This window comes from Plectropomus leopardus, chromosome 21 (assembly GCF_008729295.1).
Source record: "Plectropomus leopardus isolate mb chromosome 21, YSFRI_Pleo_2.0, whole genome shotgun sequence".
Taxonomy (NCBI): domain Eukaryota; kingdom Metazoa; phylum Chordata; class Actinopteri; order Perciformes; family Serranidae; genus Plectropomus; species Plectropomus leopardus.
In genome coordinates, this window is record NC_056483.1 from 1752618 (window position 1) to 1769798 (window position 17181).

Genomic DNA, 17181 nt, shown 5'->3' on the forward strand with positions numbered 1-17181 from the left:
GTGAGCAGTTGAAATGTGTGCAGAAAGCATCCAAGGTCTCTGATTAGAGGCACAAATGGCCAGCATTGCAATCACGAATTTAAGTTTTGCATCGTACAACTGTATTCATTATCGTATAATATCTACACTAGTGATTATCTTATTTCTCTACTGCAGTCACAGATAAGACTTGTGATTAAGAAAGCTTAATGAAATTGTGCCATGGATTTTGATTGAGGCAACACATATATATATATATATATATATATATTTTGAATGAGGCAACATATATATATATATTTTTTTTTTTTAATTATTTTTTATTTTTTATTTTTTTTCCAGCCCCAGTTTAACACTCTTGATACAAACTTGTGTGAAAACAAACAACAAATAAAAACTCTTCTCTTTTTTCCAGGTCCTGAGTTTGAGGCTTCTGGATGCCAGCGGTTCCATTTCATGCCTCGTTTTGTCCGATTCTTACCTGGTGAGACTCTTAAAAACCTACAATAATTTGTCTCCCTCTGCTGGTCAGCGCTGACACAGTTCTTAAAATGTGCTGAAAAGAAAAGAAAAAAGGGTCTCCAGTAAAGTCTCCTCCAAACATTTCTGCATACTGCCAGTGTTGATGTTTGTTCTCTGCAAAATGAAGGCTTGACTTCACAGCGCCTGAGCTGCTGCGTGGCTGCGTGGTATTCATCTTTGATACACATGATGGTGCTGGTGCACTGTGATATTGCCGCAGTGTTTGTTATGACAGCCTTGCCACCTACCTTCTTTCCATCAAAAAACAATTTCTCTCCCAGCTTTCCCAATTTAGTCCGCTACAAACACTTATCTGCCTCTTTTACAAAAGCAAAAAAAAGAAAAGAAAAATTGATGTTTCTGATGTGATCTGTGAAGAGAAAGAGTACGAGGAGACAGGGAGAGCATGATGACGGTGTGTTTGCAAGTTGCAGTGAGAGCGTGCGCATCTGTTGTTGTCTTAATGCTTTTCCAGGCCTGAGAGGGCAGTCTGTCTGTCCATGTGAAAACTCGTAAATGGAGGTCAATCAATTTTGCATGAGGATCTATTAAACCAGCTCTATCTGACTCGGTAGATTGCACGCCTGGCTGTATTCCTCTGCACATGCATTTGTGTGCTCATTCCCTCGTAATGCACTTTTGAATGTTATTCTATACGTGTGTCATGGTGAGCCTTCGCTTTATTGTGCAGCATCTGACCTTGTATCGGCTCCTCTGTTTATCCGTGCGTTTCCTGAACAATGCGATTGTGATGTATTGGGACATTTTCACACTGTGTAATATTGCCTCAAAACACCCAGAGTTGGCAGAGGCTAACCTGCGATAGGTTATTTTCATGATTCTCGCAAATGCCATTACTAGGAGGAGGCAGTGCTCCAGACATGTTTTTTTCATAGATTACTTTGCCTCATGTTCTATGATCAGGACAGAGTGACAGGTCTAAAAAAAATCAACAATAATAATTATATTTGAAAATAATAAAAAAACTTATATTAAAAAAATAATGATTATTTAAAAAATAATAGTAGCTGTCACATATATGTAAGTATGTAACTGGTTACATGCTTTTATTTCATGTATATAATTTACTAACAACTACAAATTTCAGTCAGAGGATTATATTTGGTCGACATACGACATGACACCGGGTACCATAAGCACACACATGCACACATACAGGCACACACCAACACATGTGAGTGTGCTTCCATGAGCATACATGAATACTTCAGTACATTAATCTTAATTGTCATATCTGACGAGAGTCACTGGAAATAATTCGTGTTGTATATCTCACAAATTTTCCCTGTATTTCTTCAAAGATATGGACTTGGTTTCTAATTCTCATTGTTATTTTTTTAATTGCATATACTTACATGTCAAAGATAATTTGTGTAGCTTTAGTGGTTGAAACTCAGAAATGTAAGTTACATTATCCTTTAAACATAAACAATAGTACTCTTGACAGGTAACTCTGTTAGTTTTTATTCTTATACTGTCAATCTGTCAACAATCGTAAGCATTTAAGGGATGATGTCTGCATGGATTTAAAAACAGACTACTGCACCAGCAAAATCATTACTAAAAGTGTCCTGAAAAAGTCCTGCAAAATGACTTCTGGAAAAGAGCGGAAGCCCCAATTTATTTCTGGCCTCTATTTCTGTTTACAAATTGTCTCAGATGGTGGGAAGGAGGTGCTGTCCATGCATCAGGTGCTGCTCTACCTGCTGCGCAGCAGCAAGCCCCTGGTCCCCGAGGAGGAGATTGCAGACATGCTGCAGTGGGAGGAGCTGGAGTGGCAGAAATACGCGGAGGAGTGCAAGGGCATGATCGTCACCAACCCGGGCATGGTGAGGCCCCAGTTTCTCTGATACGACAGGGGGTGGCCTTGTCTGCTCTTTCAAGGGCATCCACCGCCACCCCCCCCCAACCCCGACACTGCAGGAATAAGGCTGTTCCTGTTAGCCTGTGACACGAGCAACCTCACCTATTATCCCCAAGGGCGTTTGCTGTCATCAACATTATTCGGGCCGAAGCTTTTATGTCACAATGAAGTTGGTTAACCTTCTTGTCTGGCCCATATTTTAAAGGATGTACAGTAATTGTGTCTGGGTAAAGGTGAAGATGTCATTGCTAGCTAAAAGGTTGCATATGAGCAGTGAATATGATTGTGTAACCTTTGGCGTGGGTGAGTTATCGAGTCAACCGCTCTTTCTGGCAGGACTGAATTGTTGCTGTCAGGGTTTCCAGATAGGTGGGTGTATAATAGTCTCTCATCCCTAGACTCAAGTTAAAGATTGGTCTGCCAGTCAAACAAAGGCTATTAAAAAGGTCATACATAGAGACTTACCTTGTTTAGTGAAAATAGAGCTCTCTGGAGCAACGGTCAATAATGGTCATCTTCTTTGTCACTCCTGGGTTTTATTTCTTGTAGTGGTTTGTTTGTTATAGTTAAAAGGGTATTTAGGGTGTTAACAGGTATCAGACACTTAAAATTAATGTTTATTCAAGTCTTAAGTCTTTTTCAAGATATTTTTTCACCAAATTTAAAAGTGATTTTTGGACAAAGTTACTTAATTAAGCAGTGCTAGTACTGAAAAGATGAGTGGTATAGGTTGAGTGAGATAATCTAAATATTGCCAATGGATAAGTGCAAATAAAGAAAAAACACCATATTAGGTTCACACTAAAGAGATTGACTCATTTTGACAAAAAAAGTAAAATATTGATAAAGCAAAGTAGATAAAATGTATTGTAATTGACGTTTCGATTATATTATTATATTATATAATATTATTGCAGCTGTTCCTCACACATGTTCGCTCAGAGCAGTCAAATTGTTTATAAGTGAAGCAGAGATTTTCTACTGGAGCCAATTTCTGCAAGTGATGAAAAACAAAAGAAAATCCTGCAAGTGATTATTATTATGATGAGAAAGTTCATTGAAATAATGAATAAGTATTTCAAAATACTGACAGACTTTTTCATTAATTCATTAATTAGTATCTCAAAATGACAAACTTTCTCAAATTCTTTAATTAGTATCTCAAAATGACAAACGTTCTCAGATTCATTAATAAGTATCTCAAAATGACAAACCCTCTTAAAATAATGACAAGTTTATTTCAAAATTAAGACTTTGTATTAAATAAAGAAAAACGTTCTCAAAACAATGACTATCTCAAAATTAAGACACAACTTCACAAAATACTTACTAACCTATACCATATCAAAACAGTGACTTAATACCTAGAATTTATTGAAAACAAACATTGTGATTCAGTCTGTGGTAATCACAAGCCTGTAATTTGCTGGAGAGTTCCTAAAAACACACTATAGTTGGTGCTCTATAATCAATAAAATGTTTTGTCAGAGCTGCGTGAACCAACTCAGTCCACACTCTCATTTAGTCGAAATCTCACCCGCTGTGACATGTCAAGGTCACACAAACTACTCCAAATGAAGGGGCCCGGTGCCAATCAAGCACACCACGCTCAAGTGATTATTTCACACAGTGGCACGGTCGACAAATGAGGGCACAGATGTCATCAACCTTCAAACAGCTACGGGGCATTAAAGTAAAGAAGCAGTGGGCGCTAAATGGCCTCGTATATATAAATTAGCATGTACAATCTATTTGCGTCTGGATTGTAAACAGGGCAATCATGGAGCCAATCAAACCTGATTATGTCGCTTTAGAGGCTAAATCAAAGATGTCTGGCGACCTCTTGCTCCCAAATCAAAGTTTGTATGCAGGCCGTGACGAGCGGGAGCGGCTAATGTCAAGGTGAGCCCGAGCCTCGAGCCATCTGCCGCGTCGCTTATCACGCCTTATGCTACAGCCCCCTCTTCCTCTGATCTCGAAAAAAAAACGGCTGACAGGCTAACTGTGATTTGGGAGCCGGCTGAGGACGTGTTGCTTGTCAATCTCCTCGCGGACAAGAGCGTCAGAAGTTAGCTCGCCAACCCTGACATCACTTTATCATTGTTGTGCGCCACGCTACAAGCCGAATCCGGGGCCTCATCTCATTACCGTGACGGACGACCCTCGCGGCGTGGATTATTTGTTATTTCACATATCGATAGCAGATGATTGAATGATGGCTGCCCTGTAGCTGTGTTCATACTGTAATGTGACTGACTGCACTGACTTCTTGTGCCCTAGAAACCCAGCTCGGTGCGTATCGACCAACTGGACAGGGAGCAGTTCAACCCAGACGTCATCACCTTCCCCATCATCGTTCATTTCGGGATCCGGCCTGCTCAGCTCAGCTACGCGGGAGACCCTCAGTAAGATCACATACATGTACACACACACACAGATCTCTCCCCCCACCCACCGCGTGGCGTCTCCCTTGTTCCCTCATTCACCAGCGCTCTCCCAGGACGCCGCGAGGGCAGAATCTCTCATGTCGCAGAAGGACGAGAGTATGTCGAAGAAGGGGGGGTATAGATGGAAATATGGGGATGAGAAGGATGAGAAAACGAGTGGCGTGACATTTTCACATGCATCGTCACGGGTCCCCAGGTTTCCGCTGGGTGCCTCCGCCGTGGGAGCCGCCGCGGTTTATGTCTCGTGAATAGTAATGCCACACACGCCACGGGGCTGCAGCAGGGAATACTCCACTGTGCTGCTGCATAATTAACAAAAGCAGCGTATTAGATCATCAGAGTTCTCCGAGGCGTTCAGAGAGAGATGCGACAAACACAGAGCGCCAATCAGAAGTCAGCGCACAACTCTCTCAGTCTAAATTTAAACCTGTGGCTCTCTTACTCAACTCCCAATATCTGGTCTCAATCACAGCAGTCAGAAGGGAGGTGCAAGAGGAAAATGGTGGTGATGAAGACGCAAACAAGAGGATGATCATTAGGAAATCCATTTAGGCAGAACTAGTTTGCTTCTCCCCCCTGACTAATGTCCCCTCCCCCCCACCGCTACATTGTAGCCGCCTGTCCGCGGAGCTCTTTCATCCCCGTGCACCCTGCTGCCATGTCAAACTTCTCAAAGCGGCAGACAACGACAAATTTATGGATGGACTGGGACATCATTAGCCGATGCAGAAACGAGTAGTAAGAGACCGGCGGAAAGGATTTCCTACCACTGCTAATGATGCGTGTAGCGAGGGCAGGAGTCGGTGTTGATTGCAGCGGCGGCAATGCCACAGAGAGGGAGCCTTGGACACAGCAGCAGCATATATTAACTCAGGAGACTGAAGACGCTGTGTTGTCTCGTTTCGCCTCGCACTTGTCCGCCGGACGCATTTGCGCTGCCACTCGAGCTCCTCCAGCTCCATCACGACAGCTGAGGCAAGAATGATGACATGTCAGAGAGGTCAGGCGATGTAAAGAGAAGAGAGCAGGATGGAAGGAGCGGGGCAGACGAGAGACAAGAGGGACGGAACATGAAAGGAACATGATGGACGGACTGTGGGAGGGGAAAACAGAAAAAGTACATGAATTGCATGCAGAAACAAAAAGCAAAAATAGAGTATAAGAGACAGAGAAACTGCAAGAAAGTAGGTTGAGACTTGGAGACATGGAGGGCTGGAAACCTTTTTTTCAAGTTCCTTATTGATATCATGCAACCCTGAGAATTTGCTCATATTGATACCGATCACTCCCTCAGTAAACAGCTAAGCTGTCAATAATACATTTGTATGGATGCACTTTGCTTTTTAACACAGGCATCTACAAAACATCATGCTCAAAGTGTGACGAAAATATTCTGCTCCCCTAAAAGAGGCATTGCACACCCCACAACAGAGCTGAGCTATGCAATACTTCTGCTTCTTTTTATTTCAACGTTTTCACACACAACCTTCAGCAGCATTCAAACATTCAAAACATCCAAAATGATTTGGAAAGTACAGCTTTGTGCAAATCTGAGTATTTAGATTTACAAAGGAATTACACTTCCAGTGTAATGCCAGCTTTTTACTGAACTTTTTATGTGAATGTACAAAAACAGAACACACAACCAAATGAACATAAAGACATTTCAATCATGTAAAAAGGAAAAATAAAAAGATAAATGATTGAAGAAAGTATATCAAAAGATAAATAATTAAATAAAATAGAATGAACACATAAATAGGTGGTTAAAAAAAGAGAAAAAGGGGGTGCAGAAAAATTTTCAGTGATGGATTGTGTGATGTAGGGTTGTTATAAAACTCAGTTTGGGCTCTCTTAACCCTTTAAAACCTGGATTGAGTACAGATTTCTTGTGTTGCGGTCCGACGCCTTTCTTAAATATTTAAACCTTTGAATCGTGAGGAAATTGGTTTGATATCTTTCATACACATAGGAAAAAACACAGCCGGGAATGTGGTGTGAAATGTCCCGCAAATTGCAAAAAATTTAATAAAATATGACAAGAAAATGACATGAAATTTGCAACAAAAAAAAAGAGGGAGAGAATTACTTGAAAATTAATAAATAACTAAGAAAAATTACCAAGAAAACAATAGTTGGTTGGTTAACAATAGTAAGTTTAGTTATTTACAGGACTTATTATTTTTATTTTATTTGAGCACTTTTTTCAGTTCACTTCCTGTTTTTGAAATAAATTTCTTGTCACTTTTTTACTAGTTTCTTGCTTACTTTTGGGCCTTTTCCTTTTTCTTTTTAGTTGCTTATTGCATGCTCTTCATGTTCTTGAAGGAAATCAGGCCACTTTTGCACAGGTTTTTAAGGGTAAAGATGGAAAAGGAGGAGAAACTGGTTGAAGTCGTGGAGTGAAGAAGGATATGTTTAATTCTGAGTGTATCTGATTCACCAACCAGCGATATTTTAGTGGAAAATTATACTTCTTTTAAACACAGTCCAATACTCATTCCTTGAGTGTACTCCCACTAAAATAGCCCGGCTAACCCACAGAGGCTGATAGCAAGTTGATGTTATATTGATGCCAAATTGACAAGAATACTGTCAACATAGGTCACCTTTTATCTTGTGTATCTGGAGTTGTGTTTTTTTGCAGACACATGAGGAATTGTTAAAATGCCACATTTCTTAAAAGGAGTTTGGCCTAATACTCAAGAGCAATCTAGTTGTTGTCTTGCAAATGTGACCCTGCAACATCTTTGCAAAATCTAGAGTTTGACTAAAAACTCATATTGTCTTCCGATGTGAGAGGAAGTCAGATTTTAGTCTTTTAAAAGTCTTTTCAATATAATGCAACACTCAATCTTGCCTTTACTTCAATGTCAGCAAATAACAAGTTGCAATGTAAAATATAACATAAATAACTGCAGTATAAAAGTTCAGTTCGTGTGAAGTTTAGACAATTATTTATGCGATACTTTAAGCTTATGAATTGAATAAAATCATATTTTTCTTGTTTTACAATATACCATCCAATGATTTTGTTCTGTATGTTCTGAGTTTCTGCAGCACGTCCCCACAAAGAGTCAGAAAGCTCTTTTCAGACAGACACATCGATGTGCTGTCAGTCTAACACGTTGTCTCTTGAATACGCCACACAGCGTCTTTTCTGTAAGAGTAATGGCAATCTTTCAGGACTGCACCAAATAGCATTTCATTAACACAAACTGTAACACGTGTTTGAATTGAACGCTCTCACGTTCACGCCTCAGTGACACATATGGTTGCAGACTGACAGGGTCGCTCTTGTCTCTCACGAGCCTGAAGTTGAGCACATAATTTACATAGTTAGCCCTGATTGGGCGGATATTTATATATATATTTTTTCTCTTTCTGACACTGCCACTCTGCTGACACACAGTGAAATAGTTCATCTCCTGAGTGCTGTGTTTCCATGAGTCTTTTTTTCTTTTTTAAGCCCTGGTAGCTTACGTTTTTAACATACTTGACAGGAGTAGAAAACGTGTGTCTCATTTTCACGAGGGAAGCAAAATTAGCATGATTGGCTGTTGTTGGGTTGTTTCTCGCTGCGTCAGAGCATATTCTGATAAAACTGGACCTTTCTGAACTTCCTGCTCCGTGCTGCTGGGCACTTTGGAGTGCATTCAATCTCTGTGAATTGTATCCTGTCATGTTTTCAGTGTTTAAAAGGCTACAGTTGCACAAAAGTAAAATAACAAGAGAGACAGAGAGAGATCTTAAAGGGACTGTTCACCCCAAAACCAAAAATATGTATTTTTCCTCTTATCTCTAGTGCTATTTATCAATCTAGATAGTTTTGGTGTGAGTTGTAGAGTGTTAAATATCGACCGTATAAATGTCTGCTTTCTCTCATAATATATAGTTTCATATATAATGAAACTAGATGGTACTCTGCTTATGGTGCTCAAAGTGCCAAAAAATACATTTGGAAAACATAACAGCAATGTCTCTTTTCAGAAATCATGACCCGCCTACTCAAAATAATCCACGAATCTTGTAGTGAGCAGTTTCATATAGGAACTATTTTCTTTCTTTTGAACTACATCCTCAAACCGCATCACGTTGGTCTTCCAGGATCCGGCTAGCTAATGTTGCAGCTCAGCCTAGAAGGACCAACACCACACTAAATCAATCTACAGTGATAACTAGTACTATAGGTAAAACAAAAAAATATGTCTTTTTTTGATCTGAAGTGAACTGTCCCTTTAAATCTGTCCTCAGTATACTTTAAAGAACACTGTAATGAATTGTCCCTTGTCATTTATTGTAATTGTCTCACGCACAGTTGGATTTTTACAGTATGAGCCAATTTGAAGATCAATCATAAGTCTATAAAGATGTTTTTTTCTCTTTACTGTGTAGAAAAACACAATATTATACCTTTAGTTTCCCTAATTTCTCAGTTTTCGAACTGTTACTTGTTAAAAAAAGAAGTTTTTGTCATGTATGTAAGCAGCAGAAGTGAAATGAAACTCACAACATCGCTTCTCAGTTTTAATGATGCTGTAAGAAACAAAGTGTAGGATTTAGTGGCATCTAGTGGTGACGTTTCAAATTGCAGAAAACTGAGTACAACTACCCAAAAAAAATCAAAGACTAAAGAATTTTCCTCACAATTTAGTGGTATTTACTTTTTAATTTGTCTGAGATAAAAAGCAGTCTGGCTCTATAATTAATGACTTCTGTGAAACTTCACACTTTGTAAAGTAATCCAGAAGGCTGGATTGGACCCTTTGGTTTGGTTAGACTTTTAACCATTTAAAACTTGAGCAAATTGGCATGATTTCTTTTAGAAACACGGGAAGAAGGCCATGAGCAAAAATTAATTTATTTTTTAGGAAAATGTGCAAAAAAATAACCTGAAATTTTGAATAAAAAAATGTTAATAAAATTAAGAAAGTCTTAAACAAAAACAAAAGAGGGAATGACTTCAAAAAAATGCTTAAAAACAATGATAATTCTTATTCAATAACATTATTTTCAATATATATAAATATTTTTTAAAACGTCTCGACATTTTAAAAATTTTTTTCTAAATCTATTAATTTCTTGTAATTTCCTTATGCTTTTGAAAGTAATCTTAACAATTTACTGAAGTTTCAAAGGGTTAAATTCTAGTGAAAGGTGTCTGAATGCAGCACAAGAAAAGTGATCCAGGTTTCAAAGGGTTAAGAATCAGCTGATTAGCGTGCTCACAATTGTCATATATGCAAACAAAAAGACAAACAGTCATTTAACTGCAAAACAAGTTTATAATTTGCGATCAGTATTTTCTAACTCGCCGCCGTTCTTTCGCCGCCTCACCCACCTGGTGCCAAATATCGCCAAGTACAGCACTTCAATCTGGTAATGGTCCTGTCATGTTTGAGTAGAGCCATTACCGAATGCCAAAAAGCCAGTGCTTCAGCAGATAGATGAAGCCAGCAGTGCTACAGATACCGTGCCTGAAAAGAGGAAGGGGGGGGGGGGACCAAAAGAGGCAGCATATGCTAATGAAAGCATGTGCAGGGAGTGGCGAGAGCGGCGGCACTGCTGCCCCGAGAGCACACAGCGGATCCGTGGAAAGGTCATTGGAGCGGATTGGGGACGAGGGGGCCTCCCAGGCTGGATAGACTTTCTCTCTCTCTCCGTCTCGCTCTCTCGTACTTCCCCTCACCGTCTCTCGTCCGCCCGGGCTGCCTCAGTGCGGAGGTGGTGGTGAGCTGATAATCGGGGCGGTAAAGCCGTCTCATTCCCTCGTCTCAGTCTCTAATGAAGTCCCCACTATTAAAGCTCTATAATTCTTCTATTCCACCCTCATTTCTACTTCCTTCCTTGCTCCCTTCTTCCTTCTCCTTTCTGCCTTTCTCTCTGTCAATGCACCATCCTTTCCCCCGCACCACCTCACCCCTCCATCCCACCAATCATAATTGAATAACTCTGGGTAAATGAGGAGAAAGTCTCCTGAATGGGAGCAGAACGGTCACACTCGGCCCTCAGTGCATCAATCAGGAGGTCTGATTGAAAAGAGAGAGAGAGAGTGGGGGGAAGGAGGGGGGGAAAGGGTAGGTGGTTAGTATGGTGGCTTCATGTCACCTTGCCGATAACTCCCTGCCTCTTTTCAGATGCAAATGAGAGCAAAGACAATGGAGGTTTTATAGAAAATGAGAATGAGGAGGTTGTGAGATGGATCTCGAGCCGTGCGTCAGACGTTACAGCGTTTCACAAGAAAAGGAGGTGAAATCGTTAGTGTGTGTGCCCTCACAGTTCAAACAGTGGACATCAGAAACACAGAGAATCTTCTGTGTCCACGAGCAGCTAATGCAATAACGGCCGCAGGCAACTGTTAAATTATGTTTAATACCGGGCCAAGCTGCGGATGAAATATTGATGTGTTGTTGCAAAGCAGCAGAGTGAAGGGGGGAGATCGACTGCTGTCAGCACTGACACCTCCTCATTTGCTGTCTGCAGGTACCAGAAGCTGTGGAAGAGCTATGTGAAACTACGCCACCTGCTGGCCAACAGCCCCAAGGTCAAGCAGATTGACAAGCAGAAGCTGACACAGAGAGAGGTGGGTTGAAAGAACACAAATTCTCTTTTTTTTTGTCACATTCCTATTTTGTCATGTGGCCCTGCACTTGTTATGTGCATGCGGGGAGCAGTGTGCTTTCAATTTAAATATTTCTGGAGCTCATTTCCTGCAGATATGAAAGGTTATGCTGAAACACTGGCCCCATTTGCACACTCTGCAGAAATAAGAGTAAAAACTATTACTATTATTCCTGCTGTGCGCACTGATTCTAACGCCGCTTATCTGGAACTCGCTGCTGGTAGTCAGAGCTAATGCCCGAAAGTAACAAGGATGCTGTTTCACTAAACAAAAAGTGAGACAGGCAGAACATACAAAGGCAACATTATTTTCTGGTATTGCTGATTTTTGCAAAGAGCACAGCCTCACTTTCACGCTATGAATGATTTTCCACAACAGAGGAATATTTAAATATTGCATGAATACCATGTGCATAAGACCAGATACAGGTTATTGTATAGTATTTGTTTAATTCATGCTCCTGTCTCCTGTTAATTATTAACCAAACCTTTATTGAGAGAGTATAAACGAGTTTTATCCGGGATTCTGTTTAGATGTAGGCATTTTGAGCATGATGTTTGACAGATTGCATCATCTGTAACTCGAGCTGGATCAGTGTAAACATTTTCGAACCTGTTTGATATGAAGCCAAACACCGGACTATAACGGTACGCCAAATTTTGCACCCGACTTATAACAAAATATCAGGTGGCCTTCTGATAACAGCCTGTTGGGCTTCTAATTGGCCAAATTCTTCTCTTTTTTTGCATAGTTTTGTCTGTTTGGTATGTTCTTATTTTTGCATTTCTATTAGATTTATTTCTTTATAACACTGTGGACAGGACTTTTTTTGTTAGAACAGAGGGAAAAACCCAATTTTCAAAAAGACCCGTGTGTGTGTGTGTGTGGGCTAAGCCTCAAACTGCTGTAACTGCTCTCCTGAGTTGAGTGTGAAGGTCGAACCACCACCAGAGACCGAGAACAAAAAAAAAAAAAGGTCCAGGTTTGGTGAAGTAATGACCATGTAGCCACAGGGAATCACCAGTGCTGTGTGTGGCCTGAGGTAGCTGAGCACACACTTTGTCTCGCCGTATCTGTCCTGAAGGGACTGCTGTAACTTCTCTACAGTAGATACAGCTTCTCCACTGTCTGAGGCTGCGAGTGTGTGTATTCTTCTGCTCTGTTTGATACACTCTGAATCAATAATGAGTAAGAACTCAGCTCAATTAGCTTGTTTCCCAGGTAGCTCGGCAAAAGCTCTCTGGCTAACAGGCCCTGACAATCCTACTGTCAACCTGCACTGGAGCAATTAGTGAACCCAAACACATGCACACTCACACACTGGGTCCATCAGGCTCCAGCACGAGCATTAGCCATGTCAGTGTGTCTTCAGCGCAGTGGCAGCAGTGTGGCAACGCTGCCTATTTAATGCCCAAGGGAACTCAGGCTTCCTGTGTAAACGCTCTTTCAGTCGAACACTTAACGTCTGTTTTTCTGACATTTTCTACCATTAAGAATCACACTGGCAGAGGTGTTCACAGCAGTGTTGCTCCAGCTGGCTCTTTGATTCCTGCAAGCTCAGGCTGGAGTCCACAGAGCTGCAGAACAGAGGTGTGGCTGAAACTGGCCTTCACACCAGGGTGCACGTCTTTGCACCCATTTCCAGATCTCATGCTGAGAGCATGCAGGGGTGCGTGTGTGTGTGTGTGTGTGTGTGTGTGTGTGTGTGTGTGTGTGTGTGAGTGAGAGAGAGAGAGAGAGAGAGAGAGAGAGAGAACTGGTGTGGCGTTGAGTGACATGCAGACTTTCTGAGTGTGTTACCCAGATGGATTTCAGGGATCCGAACCAACTTTGACCATAAGTTGCACTGGTCTTTCACGACAGGAGAACCACTTAACCCCTTGAAACCTGGGTAAAATGGCTTGATTTCTTTTAAAAGAAATGGAATGAGGCAATGGGCAACTTAGGAAGAAATGACCCAGAAACTTAGCAAGAAATTAGTAAAAGAAATACCAGAAAATGACCTAAAAAAATAGCAAAGAAAACCAAAAACAAAACATCAATAGGTATATTACTTGAAAAAAACTGCTTATAATTAGAATAATTCTTTAAAATGATGAAAATGTATAACAGATAATTATTGACGTTTTTCCTTTAGAAAACAAAAACAAAAAAAACGTATAAATCTACTAATTCTTTGAAACGTGCAGGATATTTCCTATCAAATCATGTTTTTCCTCAGTTTTGAAAGAAATCAAACCACTTTGCTCAGAGTTCAAGGGATTAAAAACTTGTGAAAGGCATCTAAATGCCGCACAAGAGAAGTTGCGTATCAAGGTTTCAGAAGGTTAAACCGACATTCGATGCAACACATTCATTTATTTCAGTCTGAACTGTTACTGATAAATGCGTTGGTGATAAAAAGACAATCTACAGAAATAACAATGTGCTGCCTGTCTAAGTGCCACTAATATAGGTGCAATACAACTTTAGCTGGTTTGACCTCAGAGATTTGAGTGATAGCTGGCTTGACTGCGGTCTTTTTCTCAATCATACACACTGTGCATGAATACGGCATATTATTTAAACTTTAAATGCCAAGTTTCGTTCTTCATGACCGAGTAAATGTTCATTATTTAAAAACAACAAATAAACAACAAATGAATGAAATCAATAACTCCTCGTTGATTAGGCAGGTGGGCCGCTCCCCCCAACATTATGGTAGGGGAAACACTTTTCACAGACTGTCTGTGTGTTTTGTCCAGATGGATCTTTTGTGAGTCTCTCAGCCAAACACATGACTTGGCCTCAAACATGCAGACTGTTATTGTCTTCAGAAAACACTCCAACTCCTTTCACTCTTTCTCTGATGTTTTTTGGATGACTTTGCATTCAAAATATAACAATTAAACTTAAATGTTCATTGTTTTAATTCCATTTTCTGCATAATATAACCAACAAAGACAGGAAAAAAACACAGGTTATAAAACATTTATGTCACTGCAGTGAAAATGAATGTGACTTTATTATCTCCTGTCTCTAATTTGAATAAGTATTCAGCCCCGAGTCAGTACTTTGGCAGTGAATTTAGCTCCGAGTCTTCTCTATCAGCTCGGCATATGTGGATTTGGGGATTTGCTCTGATTCTTCCTCGCAGATTTGGCCGAGCTCAGACGAGCTGTATGAGGAGCATCTTTGAAAAGCTATCTCCAACTCATTCCACAGATTTTCCGTTGGTTTCCAGTCTGGGCTTCAGCTGGGCCACACGAGAACTTAACACTGTTTTTCTCAGTCTGCTCCAGCGCTGACTGGGACGTGTTTATGAGGATCATTGTCCCGCTGCAACATAAACTGGCCCAATCTGAAGATTTTGGCGCTCAAACATGGTCCTTGACAAAAATCTTCATTTATTTCCATCCCTAGTGGAAGTTTTAGGAAGCAATCAATAAAAAAACATCCTTTAGGCAAAAATACAGAGAATCAAATGAAGCAGGGATGCACTGATTGTAAAAATCTGGGCTGATACCGATGTTTAAAATAACATACTGGCTGATAACAATATTTTTTTAAATTATTTTTTATTTCCCCTTTTGTGCCAAGGAAATCTAATTATAAAAATAACTCATTCAGTCCTTTATTATATAAATTTCAACCTTGATTACAACCTTTTTTCACATAAATAATGTCTTTAAACTTAGATTTAAAAGCCTTTTTACTGTATTTAACATATCATAATTCCCTTTTTTAGTATCCATATTCAATTGCTGTAAATTTATTATTTGAACACTTGCTAATACCATCATAATCAGGGTTGATTTTTTTTTTTTTACACCAGCTGATGTGGCTAGTGGATTTCAAAATCTAACAGCTACTCATTAGTTTCCCATCTTTTTTTTGACTGGTGAATGAAGCAGATCTACCAGCAGCTTAAACATAAATATAAATAAAATTTACCAGCATTTGGCTGATGACTGGTGCTTATTTCCAGTACTGAAGAGAGGTTTATTCTTAGCAACTGTTTGGTACATTTTATGCACTTTGCACTCTTCATCTTCACTGTTCATGCATAGGGCATTTTGGCATGATTATGTATTTTTGTTTAATCTGAAAGTATGTGAAATACCATCCGTGCAAGCGTAAAAAATTGAAATGTTTCCATTAGGCATATTTTATATTCGCATTTTCAATTTGCACAGTTTGAGGGTTAATGTAAACAACAGAATGAACTGAAGTTATCTAAATGAACTTGCAAAAGCAGTAAGTGAGCGAGGGAGCTTACATGCAGCAGATGTACTCTCGCCTTCCTCGGGCAGTGAGTTTCAGACAGCGTCTTTGGTGTTTGACCTCAACCTGATCCAAAACACAAACACTCCTCTTAGCTGAAGGATGTGATGATAAAAGTCAAATGGGCCGTGACTTGTCTGTTTGACCAGCAGAAAGTTGGTCTCCACGCCTCCTCGTCCTGGTCAATTATTTATTTTTTGTACTTCTGTCCATTCCCCGACCCTGTAGAAAGCCTTGCATAATAAACTATTTACATATTCACACTTTGCTGTGATTACTGCTTTCCATATATACAGTGGCTGGCTGTCCGTGGAAAGATTTGTTGTGTGTGTGTGTGTGTGTGTGTGTGCGTGCGTGTGCGTGCGTGCGTGCGCGCAAGTGCCGCGTGTGGGTGAGCGTGTTCACTTTGATGCACAGTTCAAAGTAGGATGGCATTATTTATTCATGCCTTTGTTGTTCTTATTTCCTCTGCGAGTCAAAAATTCCTGGCGTTCCATTTTAGGCAGATCACGGCGAACTCAGACGGAGTCGATAATTCTCAGTTGAATGAAACACATGCGTGCGCACACACTTTAGGAGGTGCAGTCTGTCAATACATCTTCCATCTTGGTTGTTATTTGTCGGGCCCTTTTGTCTCAGACTCACCCCCTCCCTACTGAATTTCCAGTTATTTGCTGTGGGGCTGACATGATGCTGTGTGTGTGTGTCTGTAATGATTCCTGCTGCTGATGGAGGTACCTCTAGGCTTTGTGTGGTGGTCCCTAATGGGCAGCCAGGTGCCTTGGCTCTTGGTGACTGGGACTGAAGCCTTTGTGTCAGCCTTCCCACACCCAGTACCACCACCACAACTGCCCACAGCCACATTGCTGACCCATTGCAGCGCCTCAATTAGCCAGAACTAGCAGAGCTGTCACTGGCCCTGTTGCTCCTGTCCACTGCTTTTCTGTATTTATGTCATGCTATGGAGGTTTCAGTTTATTGCATGTGCCAGCCTATCTGTTAGGGGAACAGGAGTGAAGGAAGGGAAGAAGGGGGAGTGAGGTGCAGGGCGGGGTTGGGAGGATGGGAGCTGTCCCCGAAGGCTGTGCTCCAGCAGATCAATAATTGACTGGCTGATTGTTTGGCAGGAAGCTCTTCAGAAGATCCGTCAGAAGAACACTATGCGCCGTGAGGTGACAGTGGAGCTCAGCAGTCAGGGCTTCTGGAAGACTGGCATCCGCTCCGACGTCTGTCAGGTAACACTCGTCAACTGACACATGCATTCACGCCGCGGCACATGCTCATGGATCTAACACGTGAAAAGCCAACATTCAGATGTTCAGACACAGATCCACATGCAGTCGCACAAACACACGCACTGTTTGACATTTATATAACCTTTATGTAACAATGAAACCCTGTTTCTAAAGTGATACAAAGTGCTTTGTTACTAGAAAAAAGTGTAAATACAATGCAGTGACAGA

The 17181-nt window shown here is 40.7% G+C and overlaps 2 protein-coding genes across 4 annotated transcripts in view; one reads left to right on the forward strand and one right to left on the reverse strand.

The window, feature by feature from the left end:
- LOC121960680 (cadherin-20-like) overlaps nt 1-17181 on the reverse strand; it is a 656497-nt gene that overhangs the window by 292230 nt on the left and 347086 nt on the right. The gene's annotated exons all lie outside the window — the stretch shown is intronic.
- Nucleotides 1-17181, forward strand: part of drosha (drosha ribonuclease III) — a 139765-nt gene that overhangs the window by 38048 nt on the left and 84536 nt on the right. For all 3 annotated transcript variants that reach the window (XM_042510487.1, XM_042510485.1, XM_042510488.1), the window contains 5 exons: nt 395-463; nt 2182-2351; nt 4667-4791; nt 11317-11416; nt 16846-16953. In XM_042510487.1, the coding sequence (XP_042366421.1) occupies nt 395-463; nt 2182-2351; nt 4667-4791; nt 11317-11416; nt 16846-16953 (572 nt within the window). The remainder of the gene's footprint in view (nt 1-394; nt 464-2181; nt 2352-4666; nt 4792-11316; nt 11417-16845; nt 16954-17181) is intronic.